Source organism: Petromyzon marinus, chromosome 42, assembly GCF_048934315.1.
Source record: "Petromyzon marinus isolate PM22_M1 ecotype Great Lakes invasive population chromosome 42, UKy_Petmar_22M1.pri1.0, whole genome shotgun sequence".
Lineage (NCBI taxonomy): Eukaryota > Metazoa > Chordata > Hyperoartia > Petromyzontiformes > Petromyzontidae > Petromyzon > Petromyzon marinus.
The window spans coordinates 5744319-5760182 of NC_133708.1; the positions used below are offsets into that span (position 1 = coordinate 5744319).

A 15864-nucleotide genomic window follows, 5' to 3' on the forward strand; every position below is an offset into this window, starting at 1 on the left:
GAGCCAGACGCGACTCTTTGGCTGCCCCCTTGTGGCTCTGGAGCCAGACACCGCGACTCTTTGGCTGCCCCCTTGTGGCTCTGGAGCCAGACGCGACTCTTTGGCTGCCCCCTCGTGGCTCTGGAGCCACACGCGACTCTTTGGCTGCCCCCTCGTGGCTCTGGAGCCACACGCCACTCTTTGGATGCCCTCTTGTGGCTCTGGAGCCACACGCGACTCTTTGGCTGCCGCCTTGTGGCTCTGGAGCTAGACATGACTCTTTGGCTGTCCCCTTGTGGCTCTGGAGCCAGACGCGACTCTTTGGATGCCCCTTTGCGGGCAGCCATTTTTTTAAACACTGAATTAACTTAATTTGCTTCTTTACACTCTATAATGAAGTTTATTCAATCACTTAATTTGTTTAAATCAGAATGTGTTTGTCATCTGCTGTACAGCTGCTATGTTTGTGTACAAGCGTGTGATGCGAATCTGGCACAAGCGTTGTGGTGACGTCACCGCCACTTAGTGGCGAATGGCGGTTGTTGATGCGACTCAAAATATTTTGCTCGAAGACAAACAAAGAATAACCGCTCTTCTTGTTCGAAAGGTTGCCTACCACTGTCCGATGCTAACGTGTAACCCTGTAAGAAAAGAGCGTTTAAAAAAACCGAATCTGTAAATGCAAGACAGGAAAGAAAAGCAAGATAGCATACGAAGTAGGTGGTTAAAATGATGAAATTGAGGCGTGGAGTCATCGAATCTCAGCTTCTGAATTGTGTCTGGGGTGGTGAGGACAGGGAGAGGGGGCAGATGATCCATTATTGCCCCCCCCCCCCCCCCCATTCAGAACGATCGTGCTCAGTGCTGCCACGTGTCGCGGTAATCACGGCGATTTGTTCTGCAGCAAAATCTGGCAAAGATTGCGATGATTAGCAGCGCTTCGTGCACGGTAAGTGAACCCTCGTTTGCCGACCATTCATGGGAATGGAAAAGTACTTGGCAGAGAAGTCCATTCCGTTCTTCGTATGGCAATGCAGTCTGTTCAAGAGCTGAATCGCAACGTCGAAGTCTGCAGCTGGCCACGATGAAAGGGTTTCAGGAGACAGAGAGTTCGTGTCGTTTTGCTGTTCCTTCTCTTCTACTGAAGGAGCGCAGACTACAGTGGTTTTATGACACGGTCCACAGTTTAAGGATGCATGGCCACAATCGCACAGCTGTGGCTTGTCTTTAATGTATCTATGTATCTCTATGTGTCTTTATGTATCTCTGTGTGTTTGTATGTATCGTTATATATCTCTGGGGGTTTACAATACGGTGCATAGTTTGGGCTACATGGCCACAATCGCACTGCTGTGGCTTGTTTAAAATTTTACGTTTACGAGGATGTGGAGGATGGAAGACGGTAGCCTCCTCGCAGTGGCTTATCTGTAACGAGTTTTCACGTCACCTTGAATACCGTCATCAAATAGGCCAAATCGACTTGATTAATTTTAATCCAGATATGAATCATTGGGAGTTAATCCCATTCTGATGACATGCATGTACGTCATCAGTTTTTCTTTCAATTCCATTCCAATGGTGTACGTGTACTTTATCGGAATGGAAGACGTACCAAGGCTCCCACAAGGCCATGCGGGAGGGCGTGTGGCACAGTTTTACACCAGCTATCATAGTGCGGTCACTACAATTCTCTGCGGTGAGTGTGGTGTCTTTTAAAACAGCGGCGCTACGCCTCTCTAAATAAAATTACCGCTGAACTGCTTGGGCATTCCGAGATTCAGTGGTGGACGGGACACCCCACTCTGCTTAAATTTGTAGACGTCTCGGAATGGGAAAGGGTTAATATGGCACCGATAACAATATTGCATGGCTCTTTTGTCAATCCACTGCTGGATGAGGGCCTCCCCACACTGCGCGGGTTATTTGAGTATGGTCAGTGTTAGGTGGTGGAGAGGGGGTGAGGCCTAGGACCAGGACCGGTAATAGGCTATGAGGGCCCGAAGGCTAATAGGACGGATGGGCCTAAGTATGTATTAATATTGGCAAAACAATTATAAAGTTATCAAACGCATTCAATTACCTCTGTAAAAAAAATACAAATGTATTCGACTCAAGGTAAATTCATCAAATATAAATCACTTGCTACACTAAAAAAAAATCCTCTACTTTTAGCTGTGGCAAAGTCATAAATGCTGTCATCTTAATTCAAAGGCGAAAAAATATTACAATGGCCACGCTTCCCTCGCTCAGCTGTTACGTCAATGTAGAGCGGAAGGCTTACAAAATACGAGGGCCTAAGCCTTCTGAGCCTATGGGTTAATCTGGTCCCGCCTAGCACCAGTTGTGGGTTGGTGAATGTAGGGAGTGTGGATATACAAGGTGCTTCCAGGCATGTTTACAATGATGGCGAATAAGTGGAGACTCTTTGAGTTTTTGAAGCTATTAATATACATTTGTTATCATGTTACAGTGCATTATTATCCATGCCTTTTCCATTAAAAATGATAGTCCCATGTAAGTGTTAACAATTTTTTGAAGCACCCTGTACGTATTTGGGAGCATCGAATCACAGCAGAGCAGTGGACTTTGCTGCACTGCCCTCTGCTGCCCTACTTCGAAGACACAACACTGTCGGCATTCAGATGAGAAGCCGGCCCGTCGAGCTACTTGTGTAAATCTGTCGACCGTGCAACATATCGTGAACAACCGCCCAATCAGATAAATCCACGACGGTCCGAAACTAATCCACGCAGCTACTCCTAAAGCAGTCGAATGGATATCAAATCATGACATTAATTTGTAATCTGTTGCAATCTCCAAAAATGCCATATAAAAGAAGAAGAATAAGTAATCTGTGATTTAAAGCTTTCGTGACTGCAGTAATTCATATTCTTAGCTCTTTCGGTAAAGTCACGTTGAAGGGAAACAATAAAATAATAATATATATTTTATTAAAGTCACGTTGAAGGGAAACAATAAAATAAAAATATATATTATTATTTAATTGTTTCCCTTCAACGTGACTTTACCGAAAGAGCTAAGAATAAGTAATCTGTGTTTATATTTCAGTATGAGCCCGTTACAGAGCTTGAACCACGACGTAGGGGAGGTGGGGGCGTGGGTACAGAAACTCCGTGGACGCAAGTCCCATACTGTGCTCCAGAACTTCGAGGAGGGGAGGAGATTTAGTTCACCGCCCCACCGAGTGGGGAACTCTCCACCTCTCTTAAAGCACTCTTTGGTTCTTTCGGTAAAGTCACGTAGGTAGAAAATAAACTGAATTTAAGAACCAAAGAGTATGGATCCCTGCAGTTACAAAAACTTCAAATCTAGATTACTCTCTTGAAGCCTCACCACCTCTGCTCCGTCGCCTGTTCCCTTCCTCTTGCCTCCCCTCGCCCCTCCACTCCTTCTCGTCCCCCACCCTTTCGGGACCGCCCGAGTACCCCTCTATCGCTGTCACACATTGTATGTTATATATGTACGTTAGACTTCTTTTGCACCGTACGTGTCCAACCGTGCTAATCGGAGGTGCCGGTTCTCAACCCGTGCATGCCCCTGCCATCAAAATAATTTTATTGTTGTTTTAACTGTGTTAAGCTCCTGGAGTGAAGTCGCTCTTTAAAATATAACATCAGATTATCGGTTAAACAAAGCTCTCACACTTCTGTTCCCACGGTGTGTCACTGGACGGGAGGTGGTGAGCGGGCCGTGCCGATGCTATCGGCATCATCAGGCGCATCACGCTGGTGGACGTTGCTTGTCGGGGGTGGGGGGGGGAACTTTCCCATCTTCGGGAGGTAGGAAAGGGACCCGACTATGATCTATATAAAAGGGAAATTTGTGAATGTGTGCGTCTGTTCGAAATGTTTAGCATACTTCCCGACATGCAACAAACTTGACATTTGGTATATGGGTAGCTTCCAGACTCTACACAATGTAGAAAGAATAAAAAATAGACTTTTGTATTTTGGAGGGGGGGCGCATATAAAGGATATATTTTGCACGGTAAGTGAGCGGTGACGTCACATCTGTGATGTCACCCGCATGCGGCAGGGTCACGCCTGCTGACGTCACGCATCCCTCCCCCCACCCTCCGCGTAGGCCGTGTATTAATCCAAGACAAGAATCCAAGTCTCGGACGAAGCCAGGTAGTAAAGCTAGTTGGCAATCAAAAAAAGTATCTATGGGGGACCCCCTTTTTCCAGTATCATGGTAATGAAACAATACAGGTGTTAACACTTGCACTCACTGCGTAACCTGAGCTTTGAAGGCGTTGGCGTTTGCATCGTCCTTGGACTGTTCGCCTTTTGGTGACATTTGCTCTCAAGCAACAATAAGACGAGGCCACACAGGAGGCTGTCCCTGGTGTAGACCAATCTGTTCTAAGAACAATGCATACGTTATAGAAGCATATTTGCGTGCACGTGTTGTTTTTTGTACTCCACCAGCACCTCCGATTAGCGTGGTTGGCTACGTACGGTGCGACTTATGCAGACTTTGATGCCTTGTCATAATAGGTGTGTCTATTTGGTGTGAGAACATCTTGACACCTCCTGCGTTATTGCCAAAACAAGGGTGGTGTAAAGCCCGTCATTTTTTTTCCCGTCACAAAATTCTGTCGATTGAGAGCCGTGTGCCGCTGTGACCGTGTCGGTGTCGCGTGCAGCATGCGAGCGGCCGTTACACCGGCTTCATCCGCGTCGAGCTCAAGCTGTGCCGCCCGGTGTCCATCCGGGGTGGGCCCCCCTCCTCCAACTTCTCTCCCCCGGCCCATCCCTCGTCGCCCCGTACCCCGTCGCCTCCGCCGACCCAACTGCCGCCATCCCCGGGTTGCGACGCCACGGCCGCCGCGGCCGACGCCGACGCCGCCGCCGACGACGTCTTCGCCACGGCCACGAGCTGGGCACCCTGCTGCTACCTGCCCAAGGGCAGCAGCAAGCAGCTGCACGTGGGCAGCCTGACGACGGCACGCGAGGTCGTGCGGGCGCTGCTGCGCCGCTTCGCTGTGCTGGACGACGCGCGGAAGTTCGCGCTATTCGCTCGCACCCAGGCCGGCGGGCAAGGTGAGACGGCGCCGGGCCCACGGAGCGTTCGGGGTGGGACCTACTTGCTGCGCCGCTGCTTCCGCAAAGGCACCCGTACCGCCTGATTGTGCGTGGATTCTGTCTCGCGTAGGGAGCGGCGAGAGCGCAGTGGTTAGCGCAACACTGCGCTACGAACCTGGCGACCCCAGTCGCCTCATCCCTTTTTACCCGAAGGCAGCTTTCTGAAATATTTGTAAAGCATCTTGAGACGTGAGGGATGTGCATTGAATATCTCGTATCAGTAAACCTATGTTTGCGGGTTTTATAATCGTGGCTTTGCGCATTCTCGACACATTGTAGCACGGTTTCAAATTCACGGGGTTGTGTTTAAAATTGTATTGTACTACCCGACAAGAAGTACTGTACGTACTGTAGTGAGGCATGTATGTTGAAGTACTGTACGTACTGTAGTGAGGCATGTATGTTGAACTTCTTTCGCGACATACGTAGCTAAACCGCACTGATCGGAAGGAAGAGCGTTCCAGACGGCCGCGGAAGCGCACCTGAAAGCGCGCAATGAGGTTTATCTTCCTAATAAATTTCATGAGGAAAATAGGTTTAGGGAGCATAAAAATATATACAGTAAAACCTTTGATAAACGAGCAAAGTCTTGCAATGCGAGAAGTGTACGTATACACTTTGTCTGCCGAGCGTCACGTGATCACAACTGATATACGAGTGCTTTGATATACGAGTGCTTTGGATTCCAAACATGTTTCCGGAACAAATTCTTGCTCGCAATCCAAGGTTTTACTGTATTCGTTTTAAACGTGGACATCTAAACTGTATATACGAGAGTTGATCAAAAAGTACCGGGACTACTTTTATTTCGACAAACCTAAAGGACGACATCGCTAATCAAAATGCATCCCCTTCAAACGTAGTCTCCTCCTTAACTATTAACGTTCGCTGATTTGATCTTTGCGGTGTTCTGGAACGTATGTCGCCCGCGAATAGCAAGGGCTTTGCCATGTCCGCTCTCGGCCGTGCTCTTTGTTTGCCTTTTTCAGTTCGCTTGAGGAAGCTGCCCGACGGAGAGAAGCCTCTGTACCTGCAGCTCCTGGCGGGGCCCGACTCCACGACCCTGAGCTTCCTGCTGAAGGAGAACGAGAGCGGCGATGTCCTGGTACACGGAGCCCATCGGCTCGGTTTGACGCTGACACTGCCCGGGGGGGGTTGGGGGAGTCGAGCGTCGCGCGCGTCGCGTGCGGAATATCGGATAAAAACCGCTCTCGCCACACGCTTGCGTGCGTCCTCACAAGTTACATTCGCGACAGTGAACGTTTTGTACGTACTGTGTGTACGTTGAGCTTCTTTCGCACCTTGCGTAGCCAACCGTAGCCCCACAGCTTCTAAGAACTTTTATGCACGGCAGTCACCCATCCAAGTGCAATCCAGGCTTTAACCTGCTTAGTTTCCCAAGATCTGTATCTGTGTACGTTGAACTTCTTTCACGCCGTACGTAGCCAGCAAAAATCAGTTCTAAAGAAATGAGTTTTCAATGTCGATTTAAAAGTGCGTAGTTCCAGTGGTTTCCTAATATCGGAAGGAAGAGCCTTTCAGACGGCCGCAAAAGCGTATCTGAAAGCGCGAGATGATGCGGTTACCGTCTCGGTTAAATGGCCAGCCAAAAGCCACCACTGCTGCGAGGATGACCGGAATCCACGCACCGAGATGTTGGGTCCTGCCAAATTTTGCGTTGGCGTGCAACGCTTCCAGATTGGGTCATTTGTGGGTGATTTATTTTTTTATTTGTCCTAAGCTGCCAAGTGCATCTCTCAGCAATTGAAGTAATGCATGATGAGCATGACTTATTTATATATATTTGATTTGGGTGATCTAGCAGGCTTACCCAAAGTTCTGGCTTAGCCGAGTCCAGCTAGGAGAGGTTTTACTGTAGAGTAAGTGTTCTATTGACGTTGTTATCGCCACGGTGGTGGTGGGACGCTAACTACCTCACCTGGTATACAGGAGGTTGTGGGTTCGATCCTGACCCTGACGCCTGCCGTATATTTGGAGTTTGCATGTCTCTGTCCCCGTGGTCGCATATATTTTTCTCCGGTTTTTCCCTGGACATTTAGAATCAACATGCATATAGAGTATTTGGCTGCTATAAATTTCCACTTGATAAGCCACTTCGTTGAGTTATCATTTGTGGCCAGGTCGCTTCTGAAAAACAGCTGCAGAGCTCACTGGGCCTTACCTGGTAAAATAACAAAAGTAAAAGTGTTTAACCTGACGTCGAATTTTCCACGGACGCATCGCCACCATAAACAGAGGACTTCCTTGTCCGTAACATGATCTTGTTTGAATTATGTCCTTCAAATCCTCTTGAAAGTGGTTGCTTCTGCATTTGCTTGTGTGCGCGCGTGCGCGTTCGTGTTTTGCGTGTGCGCGTTACGATTGTTACACTTGTTTAGCCTCATTGCCGAGTCTCAAGACTCCGTTTTCTGGAGGTCCTTCCAAGCTTTCTCAGTCGCGGGCAATCTTGTTGCTGCTTTGTATAACTCCGATTGAGTACTTTGCGGGTACATTTACGACATGACGATGTTTGGTCAATACCAGTTACATTGTATTGTTTTTTTAGCTACGGAAGGAAACCGGAGAGCCTGAAGGAAACCCATGCAGACCAGGACGGAGGACAAATTTGACAGTTGTGACCGCTGGACCACCCTGTGTGTGTGTGTGTACAGTGGGAAGAGAGGTGGCGGCTTTGTGGTTAGCGCGCTGCACTTCGCTTCGAACCTGGTGGCCCGAGTTCAATTCCCGCTCGGTCAATAACAATGGCAAATATTCGAAGCCATCCTGGGCCTCTACCCAGGTCGACTCTAACCACCGGCACCGGGGGGAAACAAAGGCGGACGCGCGCCTGATTCTGGCCACCCACCTCCTCGCGTGCCCCGCGTCGGCCTCTTCAGGCTCTACTCGTTAACAGCACTCGCCCCAACAACCCGTTAAGGCTATATGTGGTGGGTGTAGGGGCGGGGAGGGTGATCAGATCTTTGTTTTTGCAGTGGGAGGCATTTTCCGTGCCGGAGCTGAACAACTTCCTGCGCATCCTGTCGCGGGAGGAGGACGAGCACGTGCGGCTGGTGCTGCGGCGCTACACGGCGTACCGCGAGCGGCTGCTGCAGATGCTGGGCGGACGCTCGCCGGGGTGAAGCGGCCCGTACCTCTCTCAGCTACCCCCCCACCGCACAACCACCACCGCCGCCACCACCTCTCTCTTCCTCCGTCGCCGCCAGCTGCCGGCCTCGGTTCGTCTAGCTGCCCCCCCCCCCGTCACCCGTGCAGCTGGCGATGATTCACGAAGTTTTTTTTTTTTCACAGGGAGGTGGCCCACCCCAAAGGACGGTTTGAGTTGTCGGGTTACTTTTTTTTGCGTCCATTCTCCTTCATGCGACGCGAGACGAAGAATCTTGTCTCGCAGCGTCGTGTCAGAGATTGGCACCCGGAAGCGGATATATCGTAGGGGGCGCGGGGGGTCAGCATGGCCTGGAGGAGCCCTGGCGGGGACGGAGGCCCAATTCATTCCTCACATCATGGCCCATGCCAACCGCGCTACGCTATTGCCGACTGTCAGACCGTGACTAGTTAGGTTTTAAAATAGTTTATCCGTGTGCATTGTGTGAGGCCGACACTTCTGTTTACGACGTTGCTCGGAAAAAAAAACTACTTGGCCAAGATACGAGCTGCTTTGTTGGGTTGCATCTTGCGTGTATTCGAGTAGGCACATCTGATTATTCCTCTCCAGTAGCAGCCACATGGCACGTTGGTTGGTACCGGGACCAGACTCCTTGCATTATGCTAAGCAGGCAACAATCACTAAATTAATCATTCCCAAGATTTGTAATCCACCACTTTCATCAAAAAGCTGAGACAGAAGTGCGAATAGCATCGAGAAAAATTTAACAAAGAGAAGAGTAATGGTTTTTTTTAATCCGGTCTTAAAAGCACCGACCGTCACAACTGAGCAGACTTCAGTCGGCAGAGGCTGCTCCAGATCAAAAGAGCTGCAGACGGACAACTCCGATCTGCTGTCCGAAGCCAAGTGGATCTCACACACAGCAGGTCCTTACTAGGTTGAGCATAGGCTTTCGTCACGTACCTATGGGCGGATGGGATCGTTCGGATAGCGTGGTTGACCAGCTGCCTTTGCTATAAAAGCGAGCGCTGCGACCTTGAAACCCACAACTCCTTCAAAAGGTTTCGGGAGCTCTGGTGAGAGTTAGGGCTAGACATACGACTTCTGGGGAGGGGGGTGTTTTTGGCAGATGCTGGAGATGTTCGCGAAGGCGATGGTCTACGCCGCACAGCAGAGCGGCGTGTGGTAACTCAACTTTGTGCGATGGCATTTGCGACATCGTCTGTCTCGCCGATGCGTGGTGCATGGTTCGAAGGCGAGGTGTTTGTCCAGTGTAATAGCCAGCAACTTGAGATTGCTATGCGTTTTTACGGAACTGCCCGCCACGATGATGGAAATTGTCCTGTTCAGAGGTCGTAACTTGTGATGAGTTGCAAGGATCGTGTCGCTCGGACTTTAAGGAGGTCGACTTGCGGCTTGTTGAAGATCAGCCCGTGTTGTAGCGATGGTGTACGTTGAGAGAAGGTTTATTTGTATCCGCGCCAGACGTTTTCAAAGTGGATATAGAGCAGTGTGTCACCGGCAGATTGATGTACGGATACACCGAGACTCTGTACAAGCCTGGCTCCTGGAGACGCGTGAGTTGCAAAGAGAACGGGGCCGAGAACGGATCCCCGTGCGACGCCGGAGAGGGGGCAGGGGGACGATGGTGAACATGTCGTCGCCACGTTTGGTGAAGCTGGATCGCCCAGTCGAGGTTGAGATTCCATCGGGGGAAGTCTCTCTGCAGGCAGTGCAGGAGGACAACTCGGTGGTTCGATGGTATATCAAAAGCACCCGAAATGCCCAGTCCGACCAGTGCTACCACCAAACCTAGAATCGAAAGTTGCCGAGAGGTCGTTTGATAAGTCACAACACGGTCTCTAAAAACTTCACTTTTTCTCAAGTATATATATATTTTAAAAATATATATACTTGAGAAATCCGATGAGCTATAAAGCTCTTTTTCACAGACGTTTAGAAGGGGCGGGTAAGAACGTTACAACAACATACAATAAAAACACAGGTAAGGGCCATGAAGTTATACAGCTCTTTTTCAGAAGTGACCTATCACAAATGATAGCTCAACGAAGTGGCTTATCATGTGGAAATTTAAAGCAGCCAAATACTGTTCCTTCTAAATGTGTAGGGAAAAACTGGAGGATCTGTAGAGAAATCCACGCAACCACTACGGGGAGAAAGACATACAAACTTCAAATATACAGGCGTCAGGGGTCGAGATCGAACCTACGACCTTCTGTAAACTCGGCGAGGTAGTTAACATCTCTATGGGGAGAGATAGAGACATGCAAACTCCAAATATACAGGCGTCAAGGATCAGGATCGAACCTACGACCTCCTGTATACTCGGCGAGGTAGTAAACATCTCTACGGGGGGAGAGAGACATACAAATTCCAAATATACAGGGGACGGTTGTCGGGATCGAACCTACGGCCTCCTGTTACCCGGCGAGGTAGTAAACATCTCTATGGGGAGAGAGAGACATGCAAACTCCAAATATACAGGCGTCAAGTATCAGGATCGAACCTACGACCTCCTGTATACTCAGCGAGGTAGTTAACATCTCGCCACCGTGGCACCCTGTGTCAGTGGAGCGGAGAGCTCTGCATGAAGACTGGACAGGGGTGAAGTTTATTGAGCCAGTTGTATGCGGTAGTAGCCACGCCAGCAAGAGCCACTCAACTAGTTTTGAGTCTGCAGAACGACTGATAATTTGCGACTTTACAACCCGTCAGAATTGTAGTTTACTAAGGGATGGAGGTGACCTGGGACCTGCATCGATGTATGTTGAACTTCTTTCGCGACGTACGTAGCCAACCGTGCTAATCTTCTTCCAACGGAACGAATGTGGCAGCAGCAGACGACACCAAAGAGACGAGCGAGAGTACAAATCGGACACCTGCAGGCGATTGAGCCAAAACAATTCCTGAACCAAACCGTGACAAAATGTCACCGTGTTGCACTGGTGGGTGACGAATCGTTACATTCGCAGAGTTTACAGTCGCCAAGGCAAGGATCGAGTGAATTCCATCGTTGATGCCGCCATGTTTTGACGAGGGTTGTTCAGCTACCGGCCTGCGGGACAGATGAAGGCCGCCGAGCTATTGCACGTGCAGAGACACGTCGCGCCGACACGGATCGGACTTTAGGGGCCGTCCATAAATGACGTCACGCACCTGGGGGGGGGGGGGGGTCAGAAATTTGTGACGATGGGGGGGAGGGGTGTTTGAGAAATGTGACGTCACATCAAAATGCGCAACTTTAAATAAATATGGACAACACGTTCTACTTAAATAGACTTTTTAATAAATGTTTTCTCCTACAACATCAGAGTGCAGCGCCACATTAAATACGCATTACAATGACAACAGTTTAAAGCGATTTGAAGCATGTTTAATTTTTTGGGGGGGAGGCAGAGCTTGGTGACGTCATTAGAGGGGGGTTCTGAATTTTTGTGACGCCGTGTGACGAAGGGGGGGGGGGGTGTCAAAAATCGTCCAAAATCGCGTGACGTTATTTATGGACGGCCCCTTATGACGTCACAACACCATGACGTCATGCGGCCCGCCAGCACGCGCAGGTTTTTATGTTGTACGTATGTTGAACTTCTTTCGCACCGTACGTAGCCAACCGTGCAAATCGGAGGCTGCGGGGGAAGGACAACAAACGAAACACAAAAAGCAGTTCTAAAGAAATAAGTTTTCAATCTAGACGATTTAAAAGTGCATCGCTCCGGTGGCTTCCTGGTATTGGAAGGAAGAGCGTTCCAGACGGCCACAGAAGTCCAATCTGAAAGCGCGCGATGCGGTGACCGTCTTCGTTCGATGTTTTTTTATTCCTACGTGGCCCGCTGTGAAAATCAAGTTAAAGAACCGATCTAGATAGGGCAAGTGGGATGTTGATGCTCGTCTTCTGCCAAAATACCCTTTATGATGGTACCCTTTGTGATGGGCGTCATGCGGTGTTATTGCGTTGGTGCGTACGCTGTTCGCACGGAACGTACGCGCGTCAGCGAAAAGTAATGAAAAGCCAAAAGTGCTATTACGTCGTCGGTACACTGAGCTGCGAATGGACAGGCGGTTTGTAAATTTGGGTGTTTGACTGTTTACAGTATTTATGCATTAAGAATATATAAAGAGCGATCAGGGAAGGAGACATTAAAGTGCACGGTGACTGAATCGATGTCTTGAGAATTCAGTGACGTTTCGTGTTTCCAAATCCATTGCCGGTGCGTCTACGATGAGAGAGCCCGTCATCACCACAGCAGGGGAACGTGTGTAACTTGTCAACAACAATAGAAATATTCATAATAAAATAGCAAACATGGCAGAGGTGCACTGCTGCTCACAAACAGCAGGAAGGCACGACTTCCATCCATATGCCTCGCATACACGTGTAATGACGACTCAGACACACTTCTCTTGAGATGGCACTTCATTGAAGACACGTTCACTTGACATCAGGCGGAGACCCCCACTGCAACAGCCCCGAGTCTCCCGTGCATCTCCCTTTTATATACCGACTGAGGCCACGCCCCCCTTCTCGATCATTCTCGCTGACTCTGGATGCTCGCTCCACAGGCAGACTCCACCGTCCGCTTCCGTCACCTGATCACGCTCCCTTCTCGATCATTCTCGTAGCCACCAGTCCCTTAGCACTCACAACTCATACCACTGTCATTAGGGGCCGTCCATAAATGACGTCACTCACCTGGGGGGGGGGGTCAGACATTTGTGACGATGTGTGATGAGGGGGGGGGGGTTGAGAAATGTGACGTCACATCAAAATGCGCAACTTTAAACAACACGTTCTGCTTAATTAAATAGACTTTTTAATAAATGTTTTCTCCTACAACATCAGAGTGCAGCGCCACATTAAATACGCACTACGATGACAATAGTTTAAAGCGATTTGAAGCATGTTTCATTTTCAAAATGGAAATATGGTTTTGGGGGGGAGGGGGGCAGAACTTTGTGACGTCATATTTGAGGGGGGGGTCTGACTTTTTGTGCCGCCGTGTGACGAGGGGGGGGGTCAAAAATCGCGTGACGTCATTTATGGACGACCCCTTACTTACCGTGGCCACTAGTGCATTCGTACTGGAGGCTGACTTCCCTGTTATTACCTCCCGTGGCCACTAGTCCCCTCACAACGCAGGCAAGGCTCCATTGTCATTATACATGTACAATATTCCCAGCCTTGTCTCGACCACCAACTCAAGAGATTTAACAGCGTGCAGAGGTGCTCCTCTCACCGCGCGAAGGCACTACTCCTTATCATGCATTGCGTACATAGCATGTTACCTCCATAGTGCGTGTAGCGCTCTCAGCCTTGTCTAGATCACCAACCCAAGAGAGTTGACAGTGCGGCTGGCCATATGATTATAATTCCTCCTGTTATGTTTTCTTGCACTGGGAAAGAGTGCAGTGTTTAAAACACAGAACGCTGCAGTGACGTGCGGTGAAGCCAATGGCTGGGGAGGCACTGGCGAGTGTCAGAGCCAGATTCACACACTGAGGGGGGCGTGGCCTCGCTGAGGGGGGCGTGGCCTCGCTGAGGGGGGCGTGTTAGACGCATCCCCCTCAGTGAGGCAGATGTGATAGCTGCCTCCCCTGGTACTTTTTCATTGCAGTTTCATGACGAGACCAGCGAGCCTCAATATCTTTATACAAGTACGTGAAATAATTTACCTGGAGTATGGAAGGCGGGGACATGAAATGAAGGGGTCTACAAACATTACATTGGTGACATACTGAGATAGTAACAGGCACGCGCTTATTGCCCGCGCTCCATCCAGTTACTGAGGGGTTGCGCAATCAGAGAGGAGGCTGAGCTCCGCAAATTTGACGATTTTGACTATAAATAATATTTAAAAATACTTTTTTTAACACGCTTTAATGATATGTACCATACGAGTAATGGAAGAACTCCACCACGACCCCAGGAAGTGTCCCTGAAGCTTGCCACGACGTAAGGGGACCGTGGTGATTAACAGCCAACGTTAGTTGAGCGTGGACAATTAGACCCAAGCCGGAACATAACATATAAAAGAGAGTGCTTAAAAATAAATATTTTATTTTTTTATGATAGAATATAGTATTGTCATAAGTATGACATAATTATACCAAGTTTGCAGTCGATACGACATTGGGAAGTGGGTTAAAATTGAGTTACAAGATTTGAGGATACAACAGAGTGAGTTAAATAAAAACGTGTAAAATGATTGGAATCGTACAGAAATGACATTTATAACAGATGAGTGGAACAATCTACCGGTCGATTCCAGCTTAACAAATCATTTTGGCGATTACCGATGCTGCGTTGGCAGCGGCGCACAGGTAAAATAAACTAAATAAAAAAACACTCAACACGTTTGTCAATAACGCCGTGGCCTTAAAAGTTGTCGAGAATAGGCAACGTGTTGGGCAATGGCCCTTCTTAATGGCCTACATGGACTCCTCTACTTACGAACGAGTTCGGTTCCAGATCTCTTCTTAAGTCGACGTGTTCGTAAGAATAACTTTACTCGTTGATTCCAAACGTGTTGTACGGCATGTACACTAAACACGGAGAAAGGATGGCTTTAAAAGTTGTATAATCTCCTGTAGATGTCGATGCCACTGGCTCTTCATGTTGGAGATGCCACTGGTTCTTCATGTGGCATCGACAAGAAATGTGGACAGGTTTGTTCGTATCTCTGACAGTTCGTAAGTCGAATGTTCGTAAGTAGAGGCGTCCTCTGTATTTGTGTGCTGCGAAGGGTCGTTGGCCAAAATGTCAACTAGAATATTTTTCTGCCACGGCCACAGCGTTATTGACACGTGTTTGAGTTCTAGTTCCCACTAAGCCTTTGTTCAATATAGTGCCATCTGTTCAAGCATATGTTATGTTTTTGGAAAATACAACATGGTACGAAACAAATGAATCGAAGAGCCACAGGCCCTTCTCCTGACCACTGCTGGACGAGGGCCTCTCCTGCTTGCCGTTCCAAGTTCGGTGGAAGTTACCCGAACGCCATCAGAAACCGACTTCGCACGGGTTAGCGCGGTTCGGAGAAGCTGTGGAGCACAGCCGTTGAGAGCGTAGTACAGTACAATATTGCAGTGGATTTTGCTGCACGGGCTCTTCACTCATGGTCGTGGCCCATCCAAGCAATGTCCAAGCTCCATCCCCCGCATAGTTTTTGAGATCTGATGGGATTTGGACGCATTTCTTGTGGTCACAGTAAGAGAAAAAAAAAGCTTCCACTTTAGACCATGGCATACTTGTAATAATATACAGCCCCTTTTGCCAGTCACATTGTTGGGTGAAGGCATCCTCATTCCGTTTGGTCAGTGCTGGCAGGGGATACCGTAGACATGGGAGCATATAAGTACGTAACATTTTGCTCCACGTCCCTCTGCTGCCCACTACGTAGCCCCACAGCTGCTAACAACCTTTATGCATGGCCGACGCCCATTCAAGTGCTATTCAGGCTTAAAAACTGCTTAGCTTTTAGAGTTCTTTCTGTATGTTGAACTTCTTTCACACCGTATGTAGCCAACCGTGCTAATCGGAGATGTGGGGGAAGGACAAAGTGCATAGCTCCAGCAGTTTCCTCATATGAGAAGAGCATTCCAGATTTTTCGATTTAAAGCTTTCGTGACTACAAG

The 15864-nt window shown here is 48.8% G+C and overlaps 1 protein-coding gene across 3 annotated transcripts in view; it reads left to right on the plus strand.

Annotated features, from left to right (window-relative positions):
• LOC116951138 (ras association domain-containing protein 1-like) overlaps positions 1-11412 on the plus strand; it is a 37979-nt gene extending 26567 nt beyond the window's left edge. For all 3 annotated transcript variants that reach the window (XM_032969593.2, XM_076073462.1, XM_032969594.2), the window contains 3 exons: positions 4649-5045; positions 6077-6192; positions 8081-11412. In XM_032969593.2, the coding sequence (XP_032825484.2) occupies positions 4649-5045; positions 6077-6192; positions 8081-8227 (660 nt within the window). In that variant the 3' untranslated portion in view covers positions 8228-11412. The remainder of the gene's footprint in view (positions 1-4648; positions 5046-6076; positions 6193-8080) is intronic.
• The last annotated feature ends 4452 nt before the right edge of the window (positions 11413-15864 follow it).